The sequence below is a fragment of the Mizuhopecten yessoensis genome, unplaced genomic scaffold, assembly GCF_002113885.1.
Source record: "Mizuhopecten yessoensis strain PY_sf001 unplaced genomic scaffold, ASM211388v2 scaffold717, whole genome shotgun sequence".
NCBI classification, from domain to species: Eukaryota; Metazoa; Mollusca; class Bivalvia; order Pectinida; family Pectinidae; genus Mizuhopecten; species Mizuhopecten yessoensis.
In genome coordinates, this window is record NW_018403686.1 from 1,675 (window position 1) to 22,136 (window position 20,462).

The following is a 20,462-nucleotide window of genomic DNA, read 5'->3' on the forward strand; positions in this document are numbered from 1 at the left end:
ATACTTTTTTTTGTGAAAGGCGAGTGCGCTATCCACTGCGCAATCCAACCACGCATCCTAGTAATTAAGTTACATATCAAATAACACAGCAGGATGAAATTTCCAGTGCAACACAGGACGGAGCACAGACGCAGCCCTACGGCGCTTGTAAGCTTCAAATGTAGTACAAGAACGACAACTCTGACAAAATATAGATTTAATATCCACGGTATATATTTATATATATCGTATAAAAAATAATAAACCCGGAAATTGCTTTAGAAGAAATGTGATCAATACTTTCAAGGTTTATATTGCAATAACAAATGAAGCATAGCTAAACATTGCATATTTGCGCCGTTTTTAATGATGCCTCCATGATGTCATTGCTATCTCGGCAGTGTCACTACACCCACGGTGATAGAATGGCTCTCGTTCTACTCACCTGATGTCCTACATCCCCTACCCGGTACACAAAGGTATGGGACAAATGATCTTATCAAAGCAAATGTAAACAGGATCATGTCTCTTAATTCAACGTTTAAGTTTTAAGGTATTCGTCCTGGTGTTACACGCTTTAATGACAAAGAATATTTTTAGTACGTTACGTCGTCGCTTTAATATACATCAATTAATTTATTGCCATGGAAACAATTGAGGAAAACATGAAAATCTCGTTCTGTATGATTTGCTTCATTATCGCTGTTTTTTTTATAAAAAAAGTTTTTTAGCGAGTTGGCACAGTCAAATTGAATTTACTACTGTATACCTGGAAACTCGCCCACCACATGTATACTCCCTATTTGTCAGGTGTTATCGTCACACTTCTTATGTAATAGCCGTGTTTGTAAGTTGTGAAATGCATGTTATATTGGCCGACGTGAAACATTCGCCCAGAATCGAGGCGCAAAAAGTGTGGCGACAACTTCCCGGTATAGAGTATATCATTGTTTTCAAATGCCATTCAGGTTTTAAGGGACGTATCTATACAATTTCATCTTTTAGTTCAATCGTTTGCAACCCATTCTGGTGTATGTTAGACGCTTGCGTTACGCTTGGGTTAACTATACAGACTGTATTTACAGATACTAACTATCTGATCCCAGCGATCGGTTGGTCTGGTGGCGAAGTGGATTTCGCACTACCAACCTCTGAGGCCCTATGTATGGGATAATAAAAGTTATAATTTTAAAGAAAAGAGCACGCACTCGCCTTTCACCAAGGCGGCCGGAGTTCGATTCCCCGATCGGACGTGAAAAGGTATAGGGTCACCTGCCCGACCACGTGGGTTTTTCTGGGTACTCCAGTTTCCTCCAACATTAAGCCCCCAGCACGCTATCATCCGGGCCAACACGATTGATTAATATAAGATATATCACTTGTTTCTTAATTATTACAAAATAAATAAAATTTATAAAGATTCTAGCGATGTAAGACTTGTAGTGGAACACGCTAATGGCCGTAATACGGTTTAATAGCACCATCACATGCATAGCCGTTATATGACATGTTTAATATCACCTACTGGAACGTCATAAATCACAGAGGTGACAAAAAGGGTGGTTTTTCCCTGCTAAGTTTTCTTTTAAAACATTATTGTTACTGTTCACAAAGCATATTTCACAAGTTTCATTTAATATTCAAGTTATGTGTTCTTTTTAAACTTCCTGAAGCTAGTTTAATAAAAAAATAAAAATGGAATTATGTTTGGTGTGACATCCTCTATTTGGATTTATACAAGCATCGCACTATTTATAAACTAGAAGTGTGCAAAGTGTGTAAACGTATACAGGGGCGGATCCAGGATTTCCTAAAAGGGGGGGCCGAGAATTTTTTCTCAATAGTCAACGGTGTGTTGCGAAAGAAAGCAGCCCGAGCGCGTAGCGCGAGGAGGGGGAGGGTACAGACCCCCTCCCCGTAAGGAGGGTTTGGGGGATCTCCCCCCAAAAAAATGTGTTTTCTAGAACGTCTCAGAAGCGATTTCCCGTGTTCTGAGGATTGTTTTTATGTTTAATTAGCAANGGGGCCCCCCCCCCCCCCCCCCTAAATCCGCGCCTGGTATACTAGGACCAGAATGATGTTCAGCTTAAACGTAGATGAGTAAGCTATAGAAATATACTACAGTAGTATGTATATACAAGAATAAAACCGGTACACAATTGTTTACAACCGACAACAGCAGGGATTGAGTAGACATGAATGCAAAAGGAATGACACCACACATAAAGGATGTTAACATGCGATTCACTGTCAAAATATGTTGTCTAACTCCTAACTCTGTCCTATTCAATATGATTGTTATATACAAATATTAACACGAAAGATGAATATGGTCTTGAATAAATATATCTCTACTTCAAACGTTATCTTCCTATACACTCTGAACATCATTTGACCAATTACCTAGCATTCAGACACACCATGTCAATTACCTAGCATTCACACACACCATGTCAATTCCCTAGCATTCAGACACACCGTGTCAATTACCTAGCATTCAAGACATACCATGTCAATTACCTAGCATTCAGACACACCATGTCAATTACTCAATTGATCGTTGTGAATTTCATTAAATGGGAAGGTATTATGATGTGGGAGATTTCTTGTTTCTGTCTCCGCCGGCTGGCTGTGTGTACGTCTTTAACCATGGCTGTCATTTGTAAAGAGGAAACCCTGCTACATTTCTTTTTTTAAGTTTTGTTCGCTAAATTATAATCTAAAGGACATTGGTCAAGACATGAGTAGGACAACTTTATATAACCCCCTCCTACCAACCTTCGACCAAGGTGTATTAAACAATAAATAAATTGACATATTTTCATCAGAACTTGAAAATACTGCATGAGAAATGAATATTATGAATGACAGTTAGGCCCTTTCTTATCCCAGTTATATAAAACATCTTTATCAATTCGATTTTCCGATCAGTGTTGTACAGATCAAAAGGTTTATTTTCTGTCTGAACCTTGGATTATTTGTCAATTTTATGTTGCATTCCAAGAAGATGATACTAATTGTTTAAGAATAAGAACCATACTGTATTGTATGCATAAATTAAATAAAAGTTAGCATTGACAACACGTCCAAAACTTAGCAATTAGACACTCAGTTGACCTTTGACCTTGGCATACAGGTCAGTTGTCATAGTACGGTATAGTGCGCACCGTCTGTATATGATGACAATACACCTATTACCTCGTTAGAGAATCTTCAATGGTTTAATTATCATGTCTTTGACAAAATATTCCTGACCACTTATTTGACCTTTGGACTCGTGTTGAATATGACAGCCACCAAACTAGACATGGTGTGTACATTGTCTGATTTCATGGAGATACTGTATGAAGCGGTTTTGCATTTGTATAAGTAAAACATGCCCTTGCTAACAGACCAGTCACAGTATTGATTAACAAGTTTATTACGTCAGTCAACGTTCGTTTGTTTGTATACAAAATAATATAAGCTACTCGTACATGAACACTAGAGTATACCATACACAACCAAACCAAGGACACATTTCTTGACGGTAGAAGACACAGAATATCCTTTATCAACATCTACGGTACTATATGTCTGACTTCATTCCAAAAGAAGAACTAATTACAACATTATTATGACATATCATTCCAATGAAAAATACACATCGTTCTCCTAAATGTATTGTTAATAAGACATTTCGAAATTGATTTTCGAATTCAGTAGGTTAATCTTTTTATCACCTTTTCAGAATATTCAATAAGATTATTTTGTTTAAACGATAACATTGACTTCACGAAAGACATATACAACACGTGATAATAATTAAGCGGTACGAACACAATGTTTTCAATTGTTTTATTTAAACTATTTTTAATATTTGCATATGTATTTGTATAAGTAAAACATGCCCTTGTTAACAGATCAGTCACAGTATTGATAAACAAGTTGATTACGTCAGTCAACGTTCGTTTGTTTGTATACAAAATAATATAAGCTACTCGTACATGAACACTAGAGTATACCATACACAACCAAACCTACTTTCTACCACAATAGTACCTGTTGTGTACATCACCCAACCACCTATAGGATGAAAGGGGTGCTGGTTAAACATACGTGTTAATCGACCAGTTGTTATTACACATGGACACATTTCACAAAGTAGTCTCACATTCTCTACATATCTCGCTCACCTTCCGCATTCCGTGCCTACCAAAATACTGTACATTAAAATATTGTATCCACTCTCGAACATAAAAATATATCTGAACATGTTTTATCACTAAAACATGTCCTAATGAACATAATTGCCCCCGACAGAGGCAAAATAAGTGATTTGTTTCTGCCTATACATATTATTATACTTTTTCATTTGATTTTACAGTAACGTGTCCTCCGTTTTTGATGCTACAACTCGTATTACGCTTACGAATGCCGGACGTTTAGGTGGGACTATCACTGGTTCGATGTTAGCCTGTAATTTTGGTTCTTCTACTTCCATTTCTAATTCGGGTTTAAGATTTGTGAAAGGAATATTAATGTTCGTGTCGTCGTCGTCATCATCATCATCGAATTCTGAATCATTGATAGACATGTCTTGCTGTGAACCGTTCTCATCGTTTGGTTTTTGAGGAATAGAATGAACGGAGGGAGTGTTTGCTGTCGGATCATCATGTGATGCTGTAATGTAGAAACTGTTTCTTAATAGTGGAGGATCGTTGGATACAGTTGCCACACATGGGGTAGGTGGTCGTTCGTCTTCCGTATATTTCACTACCGGAGGCATTGTACTAACAGCTTCTTCATGGTTGTAAACAGGATTTAAAATGCCCGTCAAAGCAGCTGATTCAATTGGCTGTTCATTCTCATCAGGGTGTCGGTTTGATTGTGTTTCTGGAGCGGCGAATGAAGTCGTGCCTTTGTACGGGTAGTTGGATGGTTGTCTTTCCATATTGTTTTGAATTGCAGTATTTCCATTGTGGTATTTTATAGACGCCTCTTCATTGAAATAATTGCGCCCTTTTTCAACCCTGGTGGTAGTCTCCGGTTCTTTCACTTTCTTTCGCCTAAACAAATCAAAGGTAACAAATTTTGCTTTATAGATATTCATAGCAGAAATAGCATATTGATGTTTCCTATATTGTAAGGATAATGTCCTTGGTTCTTATATTTCAATGCTAAGCTGAAATTCATTAGATGCTTCTGTATTATTGGGTTGATAAAGTATTGTATTCATCAGTAAACAAACTTCCAGACTTTGAAACATGATGTCATTATATTAGTAAAATGGAAATAAAAAATACATAAATAAATTTGATTATATGCATATTCTATTTTCATTAATGAAAAATAATCCAATCACACGAGAGGGGGACCTCTCCGTATAAACAAGTATATTGAAAAGATACCATCTTGGTCGAGACGTCACATAGGGGAGGACCTACTGTGTACTTAATGTTTAAATATCTTTGTAATTAGCAATATTTGATAACAAAAAGTAATTAGAGCTTACCTTTTGCTACAAACAGCAACAACGATGAGTATGATGATTAAAACGCCAACGACTATCCCCGCAATCAATCCTGTCACAGAAAAGATGATGGCATTAACTATCCACATATGTATAGTTATGCATTGTCCTGGTTGCTCAAAGTTAACGATAACGTTTGTTTAGGGCTTGATGTCTTCGTGACAAGTCAGATCGTGTGACGACATTGCCACTGGTGATACATCTTCTATCTAATTTCAGAATATGTTATTGTATAGATCTTAAATACAGAAGGAATTGGGCAACAGGCAAAGCCTATAAAGGCCCTCTCCTAGTGTAGGAACATTGATCTACTATAAACCCATTCTCCATATTTTGCCATCGTTTACCTTTAGTGTGATTTAAATCAATTCATATACCTGTTCGATCGTCATCTGATAGCCCTTCATCCTTCATAGCTCCAACATTTCCAGGTGAGACCGGGGTTGTAGTGGCGGACGTGGTTGAGGTAGGGGGTGTGGTCGTAGTAGGGGGCGTGGTTGTAGTAGTGGGCGTTGTTGTAGTAGGGGGCGTTGTTGTGGTGGGGGATTTAGTGGTAGTTGTTGTAGGAGGTGGTGTTGTGGAAGTCGTTGTAGTGGAAGTTGTCGTTCGGACCAAGCAATCATTCTGATGACCCTGATCGGTGTCTGAAAATATCGCGTGCAAACCAACTTCACTTTCTTACGTCATCATTTTCGTTATCAAGCAAGTTCTGCCAGCATATTCATTACGGCTTCATAATAAAACAAGGATCAGATTCCCTTCTTGTCTGGGAGGGAAGGACAAAATGCAGGTTTAAGTTAGGACTGTTCTCAATGTATTGTTCAGGTGACTTAAGTTAATGATTTGACCACATATCAAGACAACATTTTAACATATATAAATACATTATTTGTATAGTATTTCGCCTTTCTGTGAACAAAAAGAGGATAAATATAAGGATTATATGGCGTATATAGCTCAGTAAGTGTTGAAACATCTATTTATCACATGAACTACTTATATACGCTACAAGATCTGTTCAGGTATAAATATACAATAATCCTTAGGAGAAATTAATTCAATAACTGGTTTATATGAACCAAAGTCATTTAAAGTTTCATTGAAGATTTTAAAATATGTTTGTTCCAAAATATAAGAACACCAGTAAAACATGAGTTAGCTATAAAACCAATAAGAAAACGTCTTGCAGTTACAAAACAGCGTCGAATGGATATTACCAAAAGAGCAGAGAGATCCTTTGGACTGGGAACAAGATGGAGTTGATAAAAGCTTGACGTCATCATCAATAACGGAGAAATATTGGCACTCTCTAATTCTCGATACATCCGACTCGCCTACACCTGCAAAAGTTAAACAAAAACCATCATTAGTCTTGAAGCAAACAGGAACAGAAATTGTATATTAAAACAGTGTATTCGTATATAGCATCCCTTGTGTAATTTACGATAAAATGTAAGCGTGTACTACTGATCATATTTACAGTTCCAGGCTTGTGACGGAGTAAATAAGATCGTACTAAGTAACACCTATTTCAGGTTGCAGATGTACTAGAAATACATTTAAAACACACACATCTATTTGAAGTATTTCAATCATACTTTCCTTGCAAATTCTCATCTGCATTTTCTTTGCAGATATGCAAAGTCTCCTATGAATAGCAACTGATGGCAATTCTCATGTGAAAAGCAAACGATGAAATTTCTCGTATCGAAAGCAAGTGATGCAAACTCTATAAAAAGCAAACGTGGTAAATTTCCTATAATAGACAAACAATGCACATTCTTATATAAAAAAGCAAACGATGCAAGTTCTCCTAATCAATTTTTCCTAAAAAAGAAAACGATGCAAGTTTAGGTTTCCGATGAAAAGCAGCCCATGGAAAGCAAACTTTTTTTTTGTTTTTCATGGTGTCCTGAATATGTTCAATGACACAGATAAACTCTGGATAAAAAAACCACTTCTCTTTCATCAAGAAAAAAGTATAAAATATGAAGTACAATGCTTACTTGTTGTGTCGGCGTATAGTGTGGTTCTGTCGCGGTGTAGATGTCCCCAGTACGGTTTTTTCACGGCAACGCCAGATGCCGAGCACCAACTCTCAATATTTGGGCCAGACATATAGCTACCTTTATTGATACAGGCTTGTCTGCTGTCAACCCAGGCCAAGTTATCGTCGGTAAAGTTTCCATCTGCGTCAACAATGATTTGATCAGAATATTGGTGATGAAATACGGCTAAATGAATAACATGGAAACCTGCATACTGTAATTTTCTTTGATAAGATTTCTTTTGTTAAGATCATTTACAAAAACATATTTTCTCAAAGCGTATCTGCGAAGAACTGGATGATTTACGTATTAAAATGTGTTTAAAGATATTGACAAGATATTAAAATCCGCAACTGGCACACTTCGAGTATTTAATAGTTATCTCACGTGTGCAACTCTAAACGCCAAATTAGTTTTAAAGAATTCAGAACTATTACTACAGAGTATTATATTTCTCAGTAGAGGCCCTACACGTAACCAATACATTATCAATTACTTCCAAAACTAAAACTATTTTATTTCTTTATAAACAGACACTGTTGTTAATCACCGAGCCTATATCGAAGACGTTAACATTGAGATTTGTGCTATTCATTGCTATAACGCTGTTTGGCTATCCAAGTTATTCTTTTTGAACTGAAATTTAATTTATCTCCTTGAAGTGATGGCTACTTGATCATTAGGGAACTATTCGTATGTATTTACCACTGCAGGACGCCTGGAGCTCGCTGGAGCATTTCCTGGAGAAGTAGGACCATGAAGTGTTTTCCGGGGTAACAGGATCTGCCTCGCACTGGAACACGCCACAATCACATGTCTCGTTCTTGCCCAACTCACAGAACCGGTCATCAAGGACATGTAGATCTGAAACAAAATCCCAAGCATCAAAATATTGGCACATGATGATCCAATTATTGTTTTTGTTTGTTTGTTGGGTTACAATATCTTATTTCGGTTTATTTATTTTATAACAAGATATCTTGTTTTTCAGATTTCAATGTGTTTTCAGATTTGTCTATTAAAATCATTGGAAATTATTTCCTCAAAGTCCTTGGAATTTAGAATATGAAAAATGTATATTTACAGTAGTTTTCTATATGGTTCGTGAATAAATATCCGTCTATCAGTAGGAGCACAGTCCATCTTAAAACATTGTTGTCGTTTCAGTCAAATGACAGGCTTAAATTTGCATGCACATAGGCTAATTCCGCAAACGTATACTATTGCTAACGTCAAGAAATAGTGTCTAGTCTGCACAACAATTGAGGGGCGACGTCAAGGAAATGTAACTTGTTATATGGCTATGTGATGAAAAAAACTTTTTAGAACAGACAGTTATCAAGCATAAGCGAATTAATGTCGGATTTAAATAGTTAACAAAAATATAAAGGGATCATATTTTACGATTTATATAAAACAAAAGCATTGCTTATCAAAAAAGTGACAAGTGAATTGTCCAATGATGCTAAGTTCGTGTATAAGTCCCTCGTCTAATCTAATGTTCTATTTTTGGTAAAAGAAAGCATTTATTTCGGCAAGTCAAACGAAACTGATATCAACCAGGTCAACATGTGCTTACATTAGTTACGTTCGGTTGGTCGTGTTTCAGATTTTCAGGAATATCGATGTTTTTTCAGGGTTTTTTTAATGTCTTCTGAACATTTGACGCCGTATGAGAATATCCTTGTAAACCCTCTGGCAACATTCCAAATAATATTTTATTTCAAATGAAGATTTATCATTACGAGTTCTATGTTACGAGGTTTTTTATGATTCCTCCATCATATCAGGCGTTGGGTGATGATCTGTTAGAAATATGACATGCATTCAATTTAAGTTCATCGTTTGAGCAGCTATATCAACATTTCATTATTTATTTTTTTTATTTTGAGAAATTTGCAACGGAGTAAATGTTCATTACTCACACGGACGATATAGGGCTACGTAACCGGGTTGACCACAAGAATACTGGGATCCGCCAGGACACGGTAGACAACTCTGGGCAGCAGTGAAAGACAGGCTAAATGTGGAGTTAACACAAACACACTTTCCACCTTCCTGAAATATGACAGGTTAACATTGTCAATATGTTGTATTTGTAATTGTCTAAGTTTAAAAAAGCAGGTTAAGATTTGATATTGTATTGACATCTTTAACAAGAAATGATTTCATTTAAAATAATAATGTATCGAATTATAAAACGGCCATATACTAGATTTTTTTGCATGACATCTTCCACACTTTTGTCTGTATCGTATTCGTGTCAAGAAAATGCAGTAAAGGACAGTTATCTCTTAATCTTTCACACTTACCTGCAGTCCGAAATTATTTGATTGTTTACAAAGCTGGTAGCATTCATCATAATCCTTGACGTTCATAAATGATCTTCCCACTGATACTTGATAACACCCTGAAATATGATATAAAAAATAAAGGTTTTCTATCCATTAAGGAAGAATAATGCTGAAAGTTTTGAATGGGTATTTTTCTAATAACGTGTATATACGAGAGGAAAGAAATCCCAGTAGCTCATTAAGTCAATGGGCTCAGTTATATTATTCACAGAAATGTAGGTTCGTATACACGAATTTGACTGTAAGTTATACACATAATAACTTTAAAATATCATAGACGTTCACTCGAAGACAAATTATCAGATATATTATTAACCCTTTCACCCCTATGTAACTTGAGCGAACTCTACCATGCATTAATTTGGAAGAGTCCATTATGATATCATGTAGTGAAAGGGTTAAGCATGCCAAGGGCCTCTTTGTTACTATAACGACATTACGCCCTTGGGAAGTCATTGCATGCACATTTCTTCCACGAGTCCCTATCAGATGTCCATAGGATAAAATGATTAATACCATGTTGACGATTTTTATACAGAAAAATCAATCACAAGCCTTGCAGGTCATTGCCATCAATATTAGTATTACCAAGTAATTCGAACCAAGGGGTCAAGTAGTTGTACCCAGCTGACCAATACGATCCCGTTTCCTCCACGAGACCAGGACAATCTCTCAGTATGGAAAGGTCAGTCTTGTTCACCCTGGCAAGCTGACCACCAGCCGCTTTGCACAAGTTGTTGGCTCCATTCCATGATGTCGGAGAGGACAGTAGTCGTAACACACTGTCTGACTGAACAGCTAGTAAGAAAACCGGGACACATACTTGATTTTTGATAAGAGTATCATACATTTAAACATACAGTATTTTTTTCAACAAATCAATTTCAAACACGCAGTCTTGCTCAACAACAGATGCGAACATTTGCAGCATTCAACACACATTGCATGTAAGTAGATTCCATAGTTCTGCTTTTTTAAACATACACTCGATAACGAAATGTCACCTGGTAATATTCAAGGAGGAACAAACAATTTACAAAAACTCATAGGCTACTTTTTCTACTTTATTTCAGTAGCAAAAACACCCACGAAGATATAAAGTATGTACTTCCTTATTCTTTTGTTGTCCCTTCTGTAATAAAATGTCACTTCCTATTGGGTTTTTTCAAGAACAAAATAATTCCAACAAGTCGAAACTATTAGCAAGAGGAATATATATATATGGGATCAGTACTTTTATGCCAAACACCCCAACAACCCTAGACTAGCATGTTTGAATGAATCACTGCGCGAATGAATACATTCCTTATTGTTATGATAGGTTCTCAACCAAAGTGTTACCTTATATTTGTTTTTGTTTTTATTTTTCAAACCTTGAATCCACGAGTGTAAAGTCACCGCAAGTATTGACAGCCTCAGCAGCGTCTTCATCGTGGTCTGTAGAAACTATAAGTTGTACCTGAAACACGATAATGACAGACGAAAATGCAGCTACACATACAATATGGGGAAATTATCAATATCTATTAAGAATCTGTATATATAACATTTTATGGGAGATACAGATAACGATTAGCAGGGTAAGAGTCTCATGGCGACAAACATATGGTTTTATATATGAATGTGTCTATATTCTGTACAAACACAATGTTTTTTAATCGTTCTGCTTCGATGGAGTTGTAAGCCAGCTTGATGTCACCACTAAAAAGAATGGAAAACCGAATAAGTAACTTCCTGGTTGACAGGTTTATTCGTATAAAACTTAAAAATAGACTTTAGAGGTCTTTCAATATACTACAGTTTTAACGACCACTGTTCCATTACACTGTAGTATTTCCTGTAAACAGTAGCCTCATTTTAATGTCCATTTGGATATAACTGTAGCAAAGTTGGCAAGGATAGCATTCGATGATCAGGTAGTTCAGTCTGTTAGAGCGATAGTATAGCAATTTGAGGTCAAGGGTTCGAATCCCGGTCTAGCCCCGCTGAAGTTTTTATCTTAATTATTTTGCATAAAAATCCCTGAAGTATGTTTTTTTCTCAAAATGATTTATCCAAGCTGTAGTCATGCCGAAGAAAAAAGGCTTCCAATTCCTATTTTTAGTTTTGGACAGTGGACGGGGATCCTTTAAATAACAAGATGAGTATTAGTAATATTGGCATGCATACTATCTATAGCTAGAACTAAGACAGACCTAACATGGACAGATAATGATATAGGCTAACAATGTCAATCATTGGTAAACTATCTCCACACTCTCAAGTAGTATTCAGTCATTTATAAAGAAATACATTATTTTAATTTTTACTTGATGTGAAAGGCGTTCACTATTTTCTGCCAATGATTGTGTTATGAAAATGGCACTCCTTTAGAATTTTATGGTACACACATGTTTGTTTTAAACCTTATACTTATCTGATAGTGTTAAAATATATCATTATCCTGATGTGCACCAAAGTATTAAGATGCTTTCCATTTAGTTATGAAACCAACCTTGAAAAAGATGTTTCCCATGAGTTTAACCAAGGATTAAATAATTGAGTAACTTATAAGTTCAGCGTATATATACTACGTTGATTTGAATTGTATACTAATTTCGTCACATACTATTTTTAAATAACAATAGTTAGACAAGTCATTGTATGATATACTTGTTATATAAAGCGATAATATGAGTTTGTTAGTCATCTTCACTGTCAACAGTTGTCCAAGTAGTTAATCTGTTTGTAGCTGGGAGGAGCGAGACGTGTTTACATATTATAATATCACAGGGTTATGAATGATATCAGTCGTGTAGTGTAGTCAAGTTGTGAGAAAAGAAGTTTATGGCGTACTATAGTTCAGTTTACGTGACGCAAATTATACCATATCGTAAACAATTGAATGGAGGGCGATAGTAAAGGGAGTCGGTGATAGACTATTGTAATTGTATACATCAGTGTGCTGTAGAAAGCTGTCGTTGTCAACCCAGGAAAACATTAGATATGTTTTATGTTCAAGGTTGTATTTTTTGTATGGAGAAATCACTCTAAATCTGTGAAATTGTTTACATGTAGTCAATATGTGGAAATGATTTATAGAAATTCAATTTTATTCTGTACATTGTGTTTAAATATATACTGTGAAGGTTCAAGCACCTTTGACCGAAAACCTAGAGTTTCTATAAATCGTAATGTATGATAAAATATTGATATATATGATAAATATAAGTTGCATTTTTTGTAATTTCATTATTTGCTGTTCTAAAATGTTAATTGCTGAACGTGAATAGATCACTATATTCTTTGTTCTTCCAATATATTTAATTTTGAATCCTGTCTTTCATTTGTTGAGATATGTTATACCTCAAATTTGTATTATTAATGTCCCATGCGCTCTATTTAATTTTTGAATTTTTCATCAGACAAACATTCATGTGAAAACTCAAACATCTGAAGTCTGTTGAGCTATATGATCAGAATAACAAATATAGTTACATTACAATCCCGATATTTATTGTTTTCGAATATGCCAGCAAAATTTCGGATTTCATTATTCTTGTGTTAGTTGTGGTCAGTTAAAACCTAAGGACATTGATTTCTGTTAAACAAATAAAACAATTTGATAATATTGCAACAGAATATGTCATTACGCTGGGAGGCTTTGAACAACTGAATCCTATATAATACCTAGCAGTTTACACTAGGGTTTTAGTAACTTGCTTACTTTCAGGTCTTCTTTTAAGGAGAAGTTATGTATAAATATATATTTCTATAATCTAACTACAGATGACAGAAGAGATTGGACACGTGTTCACAAATGTATATAGTAACCAATTGAGTGGAGCCTATTACCAAACCGTGTTAATGCTATACACGTTATTTACGATATTATACCCTTCTTAATAGTGGGTAGAAACGTGAGAAAATATGAACCACAAATGTATAGTTGACGAAACAGAGTTTCTCAGTATACCTAGGAATTCTTCTTATAATTGTTGATCCGATGAAAATATACGCTTAAGGGTCTACTACCCATGACTCAGTCACAATGACTCAAATCCTGAGCTGTATACACGAACAAAACTTGTTGACAAAACACAATTATCATTACAGGGTGGCTTGTATGTTAAAGTCTGGTTCATTGTAATTGGCTCTGTGCTATCACCAACATAGGTGTTATATCTCTGGAATTGTCATCCGATACAATACCATACAATCTATAAAATAAAACGGTTTTAATGGCGGTGTGGGAAACAAGATGTATCTGCAGTAAACAATGTCCAATTCAAACCTATATATCCAATGGTTTTGGGTTAATGTTTAGGCAAATAAACGATACTTTTCGAACACTTTTGTATTCTTGATTTAGAAAAGGTATTGTTCCAGTGATAAACAGATCATGATACACGCAGCATAATGATAATCGCCTCTCGTAAGATGACCATGCTTTCAAAAGCAGTTGAATATATGTTGGCCTCGACGGACATCCATTTTATATACCGGTAGATCTAGAAAAGCAACTTAGTTCAGAATATCCTCTCAGTTGAACAGAATGGAACAATTGTAATCAAGGCATGTCGGTTTAAACCTTAGATAATTGTTTTATACCATTGCACGTATTTGACTTCCTGGTTGAGAACAGATCATGGTTAAGAATCTTAATCTGACTGTTAAAGATATTCCCTCCTCCATAAAATGGCCGTCGGTTTAATTACAAATCATTACAATTCATCGTTATTTGGGAAATAAATTAATTAGTTTTCAAGAGAACTGGAAAATCGAAAAAGACACCTACCTTTCAGGAAATGACGTCCTCGATCAGAGACCGATATACATGACTGATTACTTTCGCACCAGTCACTGTTTCCTGCCCAGATGAAGTTAATACACACAGGTAATGCTCAGGTACGTAGACACACCTGGATGCTGTGTATCGAGGGTACACCTGATGATAGTTAACAGATATACAGGTACACACTTCTTCACTACATCATGCTCAAACCGTACGTCGCTTATTCATGCAATATGCATGTAGCTACTACTGTATAGCAGGAAACTTGATATACCTGTTCGTCGAGAAAATCGACAGACGAAGAATGCAAAGGCTACGTAACACGAACAAAGCAGACCTGTTAGGGAAGGCAGGAAGTGTTTTAGATGGCTTTAAACACACACAGTATATATTAAACGCCTAACAAAACTGAGGACATGTTAAATAGAAGGTCGGGGACATTCGAGTAATGGGAATGAATGTAAGTTTCAACTCACAACGCTGAAAACTGAAACTGAATAATTGACCACTGATTTAAACATACTTATCAATTCCTCTGTCTATACCCTCTATTTATACAGACTTAAGTACTTTTTGTCCAAGGATACTCCAACTAAATTTGGTTTAAATCCTTCCATTCACACGGAAGAAGTGCTTTTAACTATTTCCCTCAAGTTCCTGTATTGGCTCCTGCCTTCGTACAAGGCGAGTTTTAAATGAACCCGCTGATTTTGGTGAAAATATATATATATATATATAAAATCACATTTTCCTTCACTGTTTAATCAATGGAAAACCTTCTCATAGCTTACAACCAAAACAAAGTGGCTAAATGGAAGTATAGCATAACGTTTGTGTTCTTCGAAAAGCTAGAACTAGAGACATACCCATATGCCCCGGAAGGCTGTGGTACAAGTCTCGATGTGTCCTGTCAAAACCAGGAAAATAGGCTGGTCACAAATGATCTAGAACACAGTCAACAAATCTTAATCATGGAAGACACCTTAATGCGAGTTGGAAATCATATCATGATTACGACCGTATGACTGCTGCGTAGAGTGAAACATTCCTGTTGGACAAGCCTGGCTGCTAAGGTTATTGTTCAACTCGACCATGGCAGTAACGTACTCATGGTGACAATATTCGTACAGAAATTACATGAAATAGTTAAATTAATGTCGACTCAACATATTTTCCAGTTTGACTAGTTGAGGGACATCATGTCCCTTTCATAATACAAAGTCATGAGCAACATTTACTAACTTTCAGTTCGTGATATCTACATGGATACCATTTACGTTTCAGGTGGGAACGGTGTAAAATGGGTATTATTATTGTAAGTAGTAGGAAAGTGCCGCTTTTGGGCCAGAGTCATTGAGTGCACTCCCCTATATAATCCTTACCACCTCCCTGGCACCCCCCTAGTGGCGCCCCCCTTCGGCAGGGGGGTACCGATCGATGACGTCACAGGGGGGTTCTCATGTATCTGGGTTTTTCCTGACTGCATCTATTTGTAGCGGTCCGATTGCATCACGTTTGGAAATAGTCAAACCGGTTCCAACCGGTTATGAAAACAACACCGAGAAAGACATACCGTATTCCCCATCCTACTTTCATGAAACATGGAAATTTAAAGTTTTTATTCGTATATAGATATCGAGTACTGTTACACATTGTTTAAACCAGTCACGCAGTCCGCTTTACAACACGGTACGTCGTGTATGTCGATAGATATCCTAGTACATAGACAATATATACACACTGCATTATTCATATAACCTAGCACAACATACGATGTAAACGTAGTGTATACGATTCAAGACGAATGATATCCCAGCATATAATCGAGAAACACCGCAATATCAATAAATACAATCTCTTTATTAAAACAACAAACCTTCAGGTATCATGTCTATTCTGTTTAACACTGATATATCCATGTATCATTTAACCGACATAATGCAAATGGCGAATGTTTATTGTGAGCCATGTAGCGCCACCTAGCTAGACGAGTGTGTATGCTACCAGAAAATGATACACGCGGCAAGTGTATGTAGATTAGTCGTGTGGGTTAGTACGTTTGGCTAGTAATATATAGATCTACTGTAACTAATGGGTGTTCGACGCTCCAAAACGACAAATCTAAAAGTTAAAATTTAGGCATTTTTCAGTGTCTGGTAGAATCGGGAGATATGAAAAACATGTCCGATCACTTGAAAAACAAATTAGAAATAAAGTAAAATTAAGAAAATAAATTTGCAAAAAATGGAAAAGCCAATCAAATGATGCGATTTACCTCGAAGGGTATGGAGGGTATAAATAGAGTTACTACACCGAGAAAAAATCATTCAAAGTCACACACTCGGAGAAGAAGGACCCAATACCTGTGTGTGCTCTTTAATGATCAGCGTTGCAATAACATTGGAAAATGTAAGTATCAACCAATTATTCGCCATTGATGTTGAAATAATGTAGTAATACAAGTTGTAAAGTCTGAGGTGTTTGTCACACATGAATTGGGTGTACTGGATTAGGGCGGTGTCACAAGTCCACAACGGAAAGAGGGTGTTATAAAGTGACATGTCCCCGCGATATCCAGGAACATCTTTCCGGCCAATAATTTATGTGGACCCATCGGGTGATGCTCCGTTTCTGGTGACAGAAGCGTTGATTGTCTTCGTACGAACACCATAGGACCTCGGTCCTTTAATCAGTCTTTTATGAACGATAAAGGAGATGGTGATATATGCCCGTTATGTTCAGGAAAACGACCCAATGAAAAAACACGTCTACATGCTTCAAAATCTATCATATGTCAGACCAAAAAAATACGCCTATATTTTGCAAAAATGAATTTACCAATCAAATGATCGGAATGCAGACAGTGAATAGAAAGGGTATAAATACGGGAGTGAAATCGACAAAATTTAATTCTGACTTAGACATCTAGAGGAGAAGCACGTCGCCAGATATTGTTCTAATTAATGTTAATATCATTATTGCAGAAACAATGGAAAAAAGAAAAGCTCTGATGAATGAATCAACTCAGCCTAAAAAGGGGAAATGGTCTTGTCCACATTGTGACAAATCATTTGAACACAAAAAGACACTTACGAGACACATTGCAGAACACGGAGATAGAAGGTGGAAATGTGACGTGTGTAACAAAGAGTTTGGAAGGAAAGATCGGCTTACAAGGCATAAGAAAGTCCACGGGGAACCACTGCATTTGTGTTGTGGAAAATCTTTCTGGAGGACTGACAAATACAGCGAACATTTGAAATCACACGAGAGAAATCAACAAGGAGGAGGCATAGACGAAAACAGAGACAATGACAAAGAAAACAATCAACCGCAAATGAATGCATCTACCAATCAAGCTTTGAACGAATCGGACCGCCAAACTAGCCCTAACGTGGATGAAGATAAACAATGTACAGAGGAAGCAATCAAGGGAATCTTCAAAGTTATGACTCTACCTGCAGAGGGCCAAGCCAAATTAGACGTCACAACTTTCCTTCATCAACAGTACGATACGATAAAGACGAAAATAGATAGCGCTGTTGTCCGGGGAGGTGTAAAATGGTACTTATCCATTCAAGTGCAGTTTTCTAAACCAAAGGGGGAGACCGTAGAACGAGTCACACCCCATTTCCGTGGAAAATGTCAGATAACTTTAAAGTCATCTGACATCGACGAAAGTATGCGGGAATCTATCCGGAAGATTCAGAATTCTTTCATAGAATACCAGCGACAGAGTAGTAATTGGACATTGGACAAGGTGCTTCTCAAATACAGATACACTTTGCCCGATACAAGCCTCTCAAAGGGTCTAGTTATATTTCGCTACCGGTCAAGTTGAGGTCTAAGCATGCCATCATCAACGTCCAAAACAAGGACAAGAAGTGCTTCATGTGGTCGATACTGTCTGCTCTCCATCCGACCAAAAATCATCCTGAGCGTATCAGCAAATACACAGGTCACCAACACGAGCTGAACTTTGATGGTATTTCCTTCCCTGTGAAAGTAGCCGACATCAATAAGTTCGAAACACAGAACAATATCACTGTCAACGTCTTGGGATACGAGAAGGGGTCCTTATTTCCAATCCACGTGACTAAGCAGAGATTTGACTTACACGTAGATTTACTGCTGATTTCAGATGGACGCAAGTCCCACTACTGCTGGATCAAGAACGTGAATGGGCTCCTATATGATCAGTATACCCACGGGCATAGATACTACCACTGTATGTATTGCCTGCAAGGTTTCACCAAAGAACGAATTCTCAACGACCATATATCCTACTGTCAAGAACATGGGACGCAGAAAGTTAAACTACCAACAGAAGATGACAAATGGCTGTTCTATAAGGACATAAGAAAACAGCTTAAAGTACCTTACATCATATATGCGGACTTCGAGTCTTTCCAAGTGCCAATACAGAGATGTGAGTTTGACCCAGAGAAATCACATACAGAGAAGATCACACAACATGTTCCGTCTAGTTTCGCTTACAAAGTCGTAGGGATCACACAAGAAACATCTAAGGAACCCGTGGTCTACAGAGGACCGGATGTTACAGAAAAGTTTGTAGAATGTATGCTGAGAGAACAGGAGGAAATAGAACAAAGATTCAAAAACGTGAAGCCGATGGTCATGACTGGGAGAGATTGGCAAACCTTCAACAGTGCAGTAAACTGTCACATTTGTGGAAGAGAACTTGGGGATGACAGAGTGAGGGACCACTGCCATGTGACAGGAGCGTTTAGAGGAGCGGCACACAATGATTGCAACATTAATTATAAGTTTACCGGACGGATTCCTGTTGTTTTTCACAATCTGAGAGGTTACGATTCCCATCTTATCATGCAAGCTATAGGAAAGGTGTCAGATAAAGAGATCAAATGCATACCCAACAACATGGAGAAGTACATCTCTTTCTCCATAGGGTGCATGGACTTCATCGATAGCTTCCAGTTTATGGGAACATCACTGGAGAAATTGATCGCAAATTTATCCGCTGAAGGGAAGGAGAAATTTGAACACATGACAGGACATTTTGGTGATGAGAAAATCGAGCTCCTTTTAAAAAAACAGGTGTATCCCTACGACTACTTCGATGGTCCACACAGATTCAAGAAACCAAATTACCATCACAAGAAGCATTTCGCAGTAGTCTAACTGGAGAAGATGTATCCGATGAAAAGTATCATCATGCTTGCAAAGTCTGGAAACAATTCAACATACTAAATCTCGGTGAATATTCCGACCTTTATGTCATGACAGATGTTCTGTGTCTTGCTGATGTGTTCGAGAATTTCCGAAATCTATGTCTGGAATCGTATGGGCTCGATGCAGCTCATTTTTACACCGCCCCTGGACTAGCATGGAAAGCAGCGCTAAAAATGACCGATGTTAGACTCGAACTGCTTACCGACATCGATCAGCACTTATTTATTGAGAAAGGCTTGCGGGGAGGCATATCGATGATTAGTCATAGGTTAGCCGAGGCCAACAATCCATACGTCCCCGGACACGACAAAACAAAACCAACAGAATACATCACTTATTTAGACGCCAATAACTTATATGGNAAAAAGGACACGCTTGATATCACGACAGTTCCCGATGACGCGACAGATGGATATATATTGGAAGTGGATCTAGAGTACCCTCCAGAACTCCACGACCTACACAATGAATATCCCCTGGCACCGGAACGAGTAACCGTGACGAAAGACGAGTTGTCTAACTACAGCAAGACCTTATGGCGGAGGCTGGCAGACTGTGGAAAGCCACACGATGATGAAAAG

At 37.1% G+C, this 20,462-nt stretch overlaps 3 protein-coding genes and 1 long non-coding RNA gene across 4 annotated transcripts; 2 read left to right on the top strand and 2 right to left on the bottom strand.

The window, feature by feature from the left end:
- Window positions 1-2,151: 2,151 nt before the first annotated feature.
- LOC110452119 lies at window positions 2,152-3,488 on the bottom strand. The gene is made up of 2 exons (XR_002463142.1): window positions 2,470-3,488; window positions 2,152-2,382 (listed from the first exon to the last, which is right to left on the bottom strand). It is a non-coding gene; the product is annotated as an uncharacterized LOC110452119 (long non-coding RNA).
- Window positions 3,489-3,494: 6 nt separating this feature from the next.
- LOC110452112 lies at window positions 3,495-15,081 on the bottom strand. Its single transcript, XM_021500448.1, has 11 exons — window positions 14,671-15,081; window positions 11,267-11,352; window positions 10,482-10,691; window positions 9,852-9,949; window positions 9,465-9,597; window positions 8,245-8,403; window positions 7,498-7,680; window positions 6,709-6,831; window positions 5,869-6,135; window positions 5,474-5,543; window positions 3,495-5,027 (listed from the first exon to the last, which is right to left on the bottom strand). The coding sequence occupies exons 2-11, from the start codon at window positions 11,322-11,324 to the stop codon at window positions 4,340-4,342; spliced, it is 1,989 nt and encodes a 662-aa protein (XP_021356123.1). The 5' UTR covers window positions 11,325-11,352; window positions 14,671-15,081; the 3' UTR covers window positions 3,495-4,339.
- A 1,598-nt stretch (window positions 15,082-16,679) lies between these two features.
- LOC110452184 (MDS1 and EVI1 complex locus protein EVI1-A-like) lies at window positions 16,680-18,508 on the top strand. Its single transcript, XM_021500558.1, has 2 exons — window positions 16,680-17,076; window positions 17,652-18,508. Exon 2 carries the CDS (start codon window positions 17,657-17,659, stop codon window positions 18,506-18,508), a length of 852 nt encoding a protein of 283 aa, XP_021356233.1. The 5' UTR covers window positions 16,680-17,076; window positions 17,652-17,656.
- Window positions 18,509-18,558: 50 nt separating this feature from the next.
- On the top strand, window positions 18,559-19,830 carry LOC110452091. Its single transcript, XM_021500398.1, has one exon. It carries the CDS (start codon window positions 18,559-18,561, stop codon window positions 19,828-19,830), a length of 1,272 nt encoding a protein of 423 aa, XP_021356073.1.
- The last annotated feature ends 632 nt before the right edge of the window (window positions 19,831-20,462 follow it).

Excerpts from the sequence above, each read along its gene's own strand:
- LOC110452112 (XM_021500448.1), bottom strand. The coding sequence starts at position 11,324 with ATGAAGACGCTGCTGAGGCTGTCAATACTTGCGGTGACTTTACACTCG. Across the intron at positions 10,692-11,266 it reads TTTACACTCGTGGATTCAAG|CTGTTCAGTCAGACAGTGTG; the intron begins GTTTGAAAAATA and ends TTTTCTTACTAG. Across the intron at positions 6,136-6,708 it reads AGGATCTCTCTGCTCTTTTG|ACACCGATCAGGGTCATCAG; the intron begins GTAATATCCATT and ends CGATATTTTCAG.
- LOC110452091 (XM_021500398.1), top strand. The coding sequence starts at position 18,559 with ATGTGGTCGATACTGTCTGCTCTCCATCCGACCAAAAATCATCCTGAG.
- LOC110452184 (XM_021500558.1), top strand. The coding sequence starts at position 17,657 with ATGGAAAAAAGAAAAGCTCTGATGAATGAATCAACTCAGCCTAAAAAG.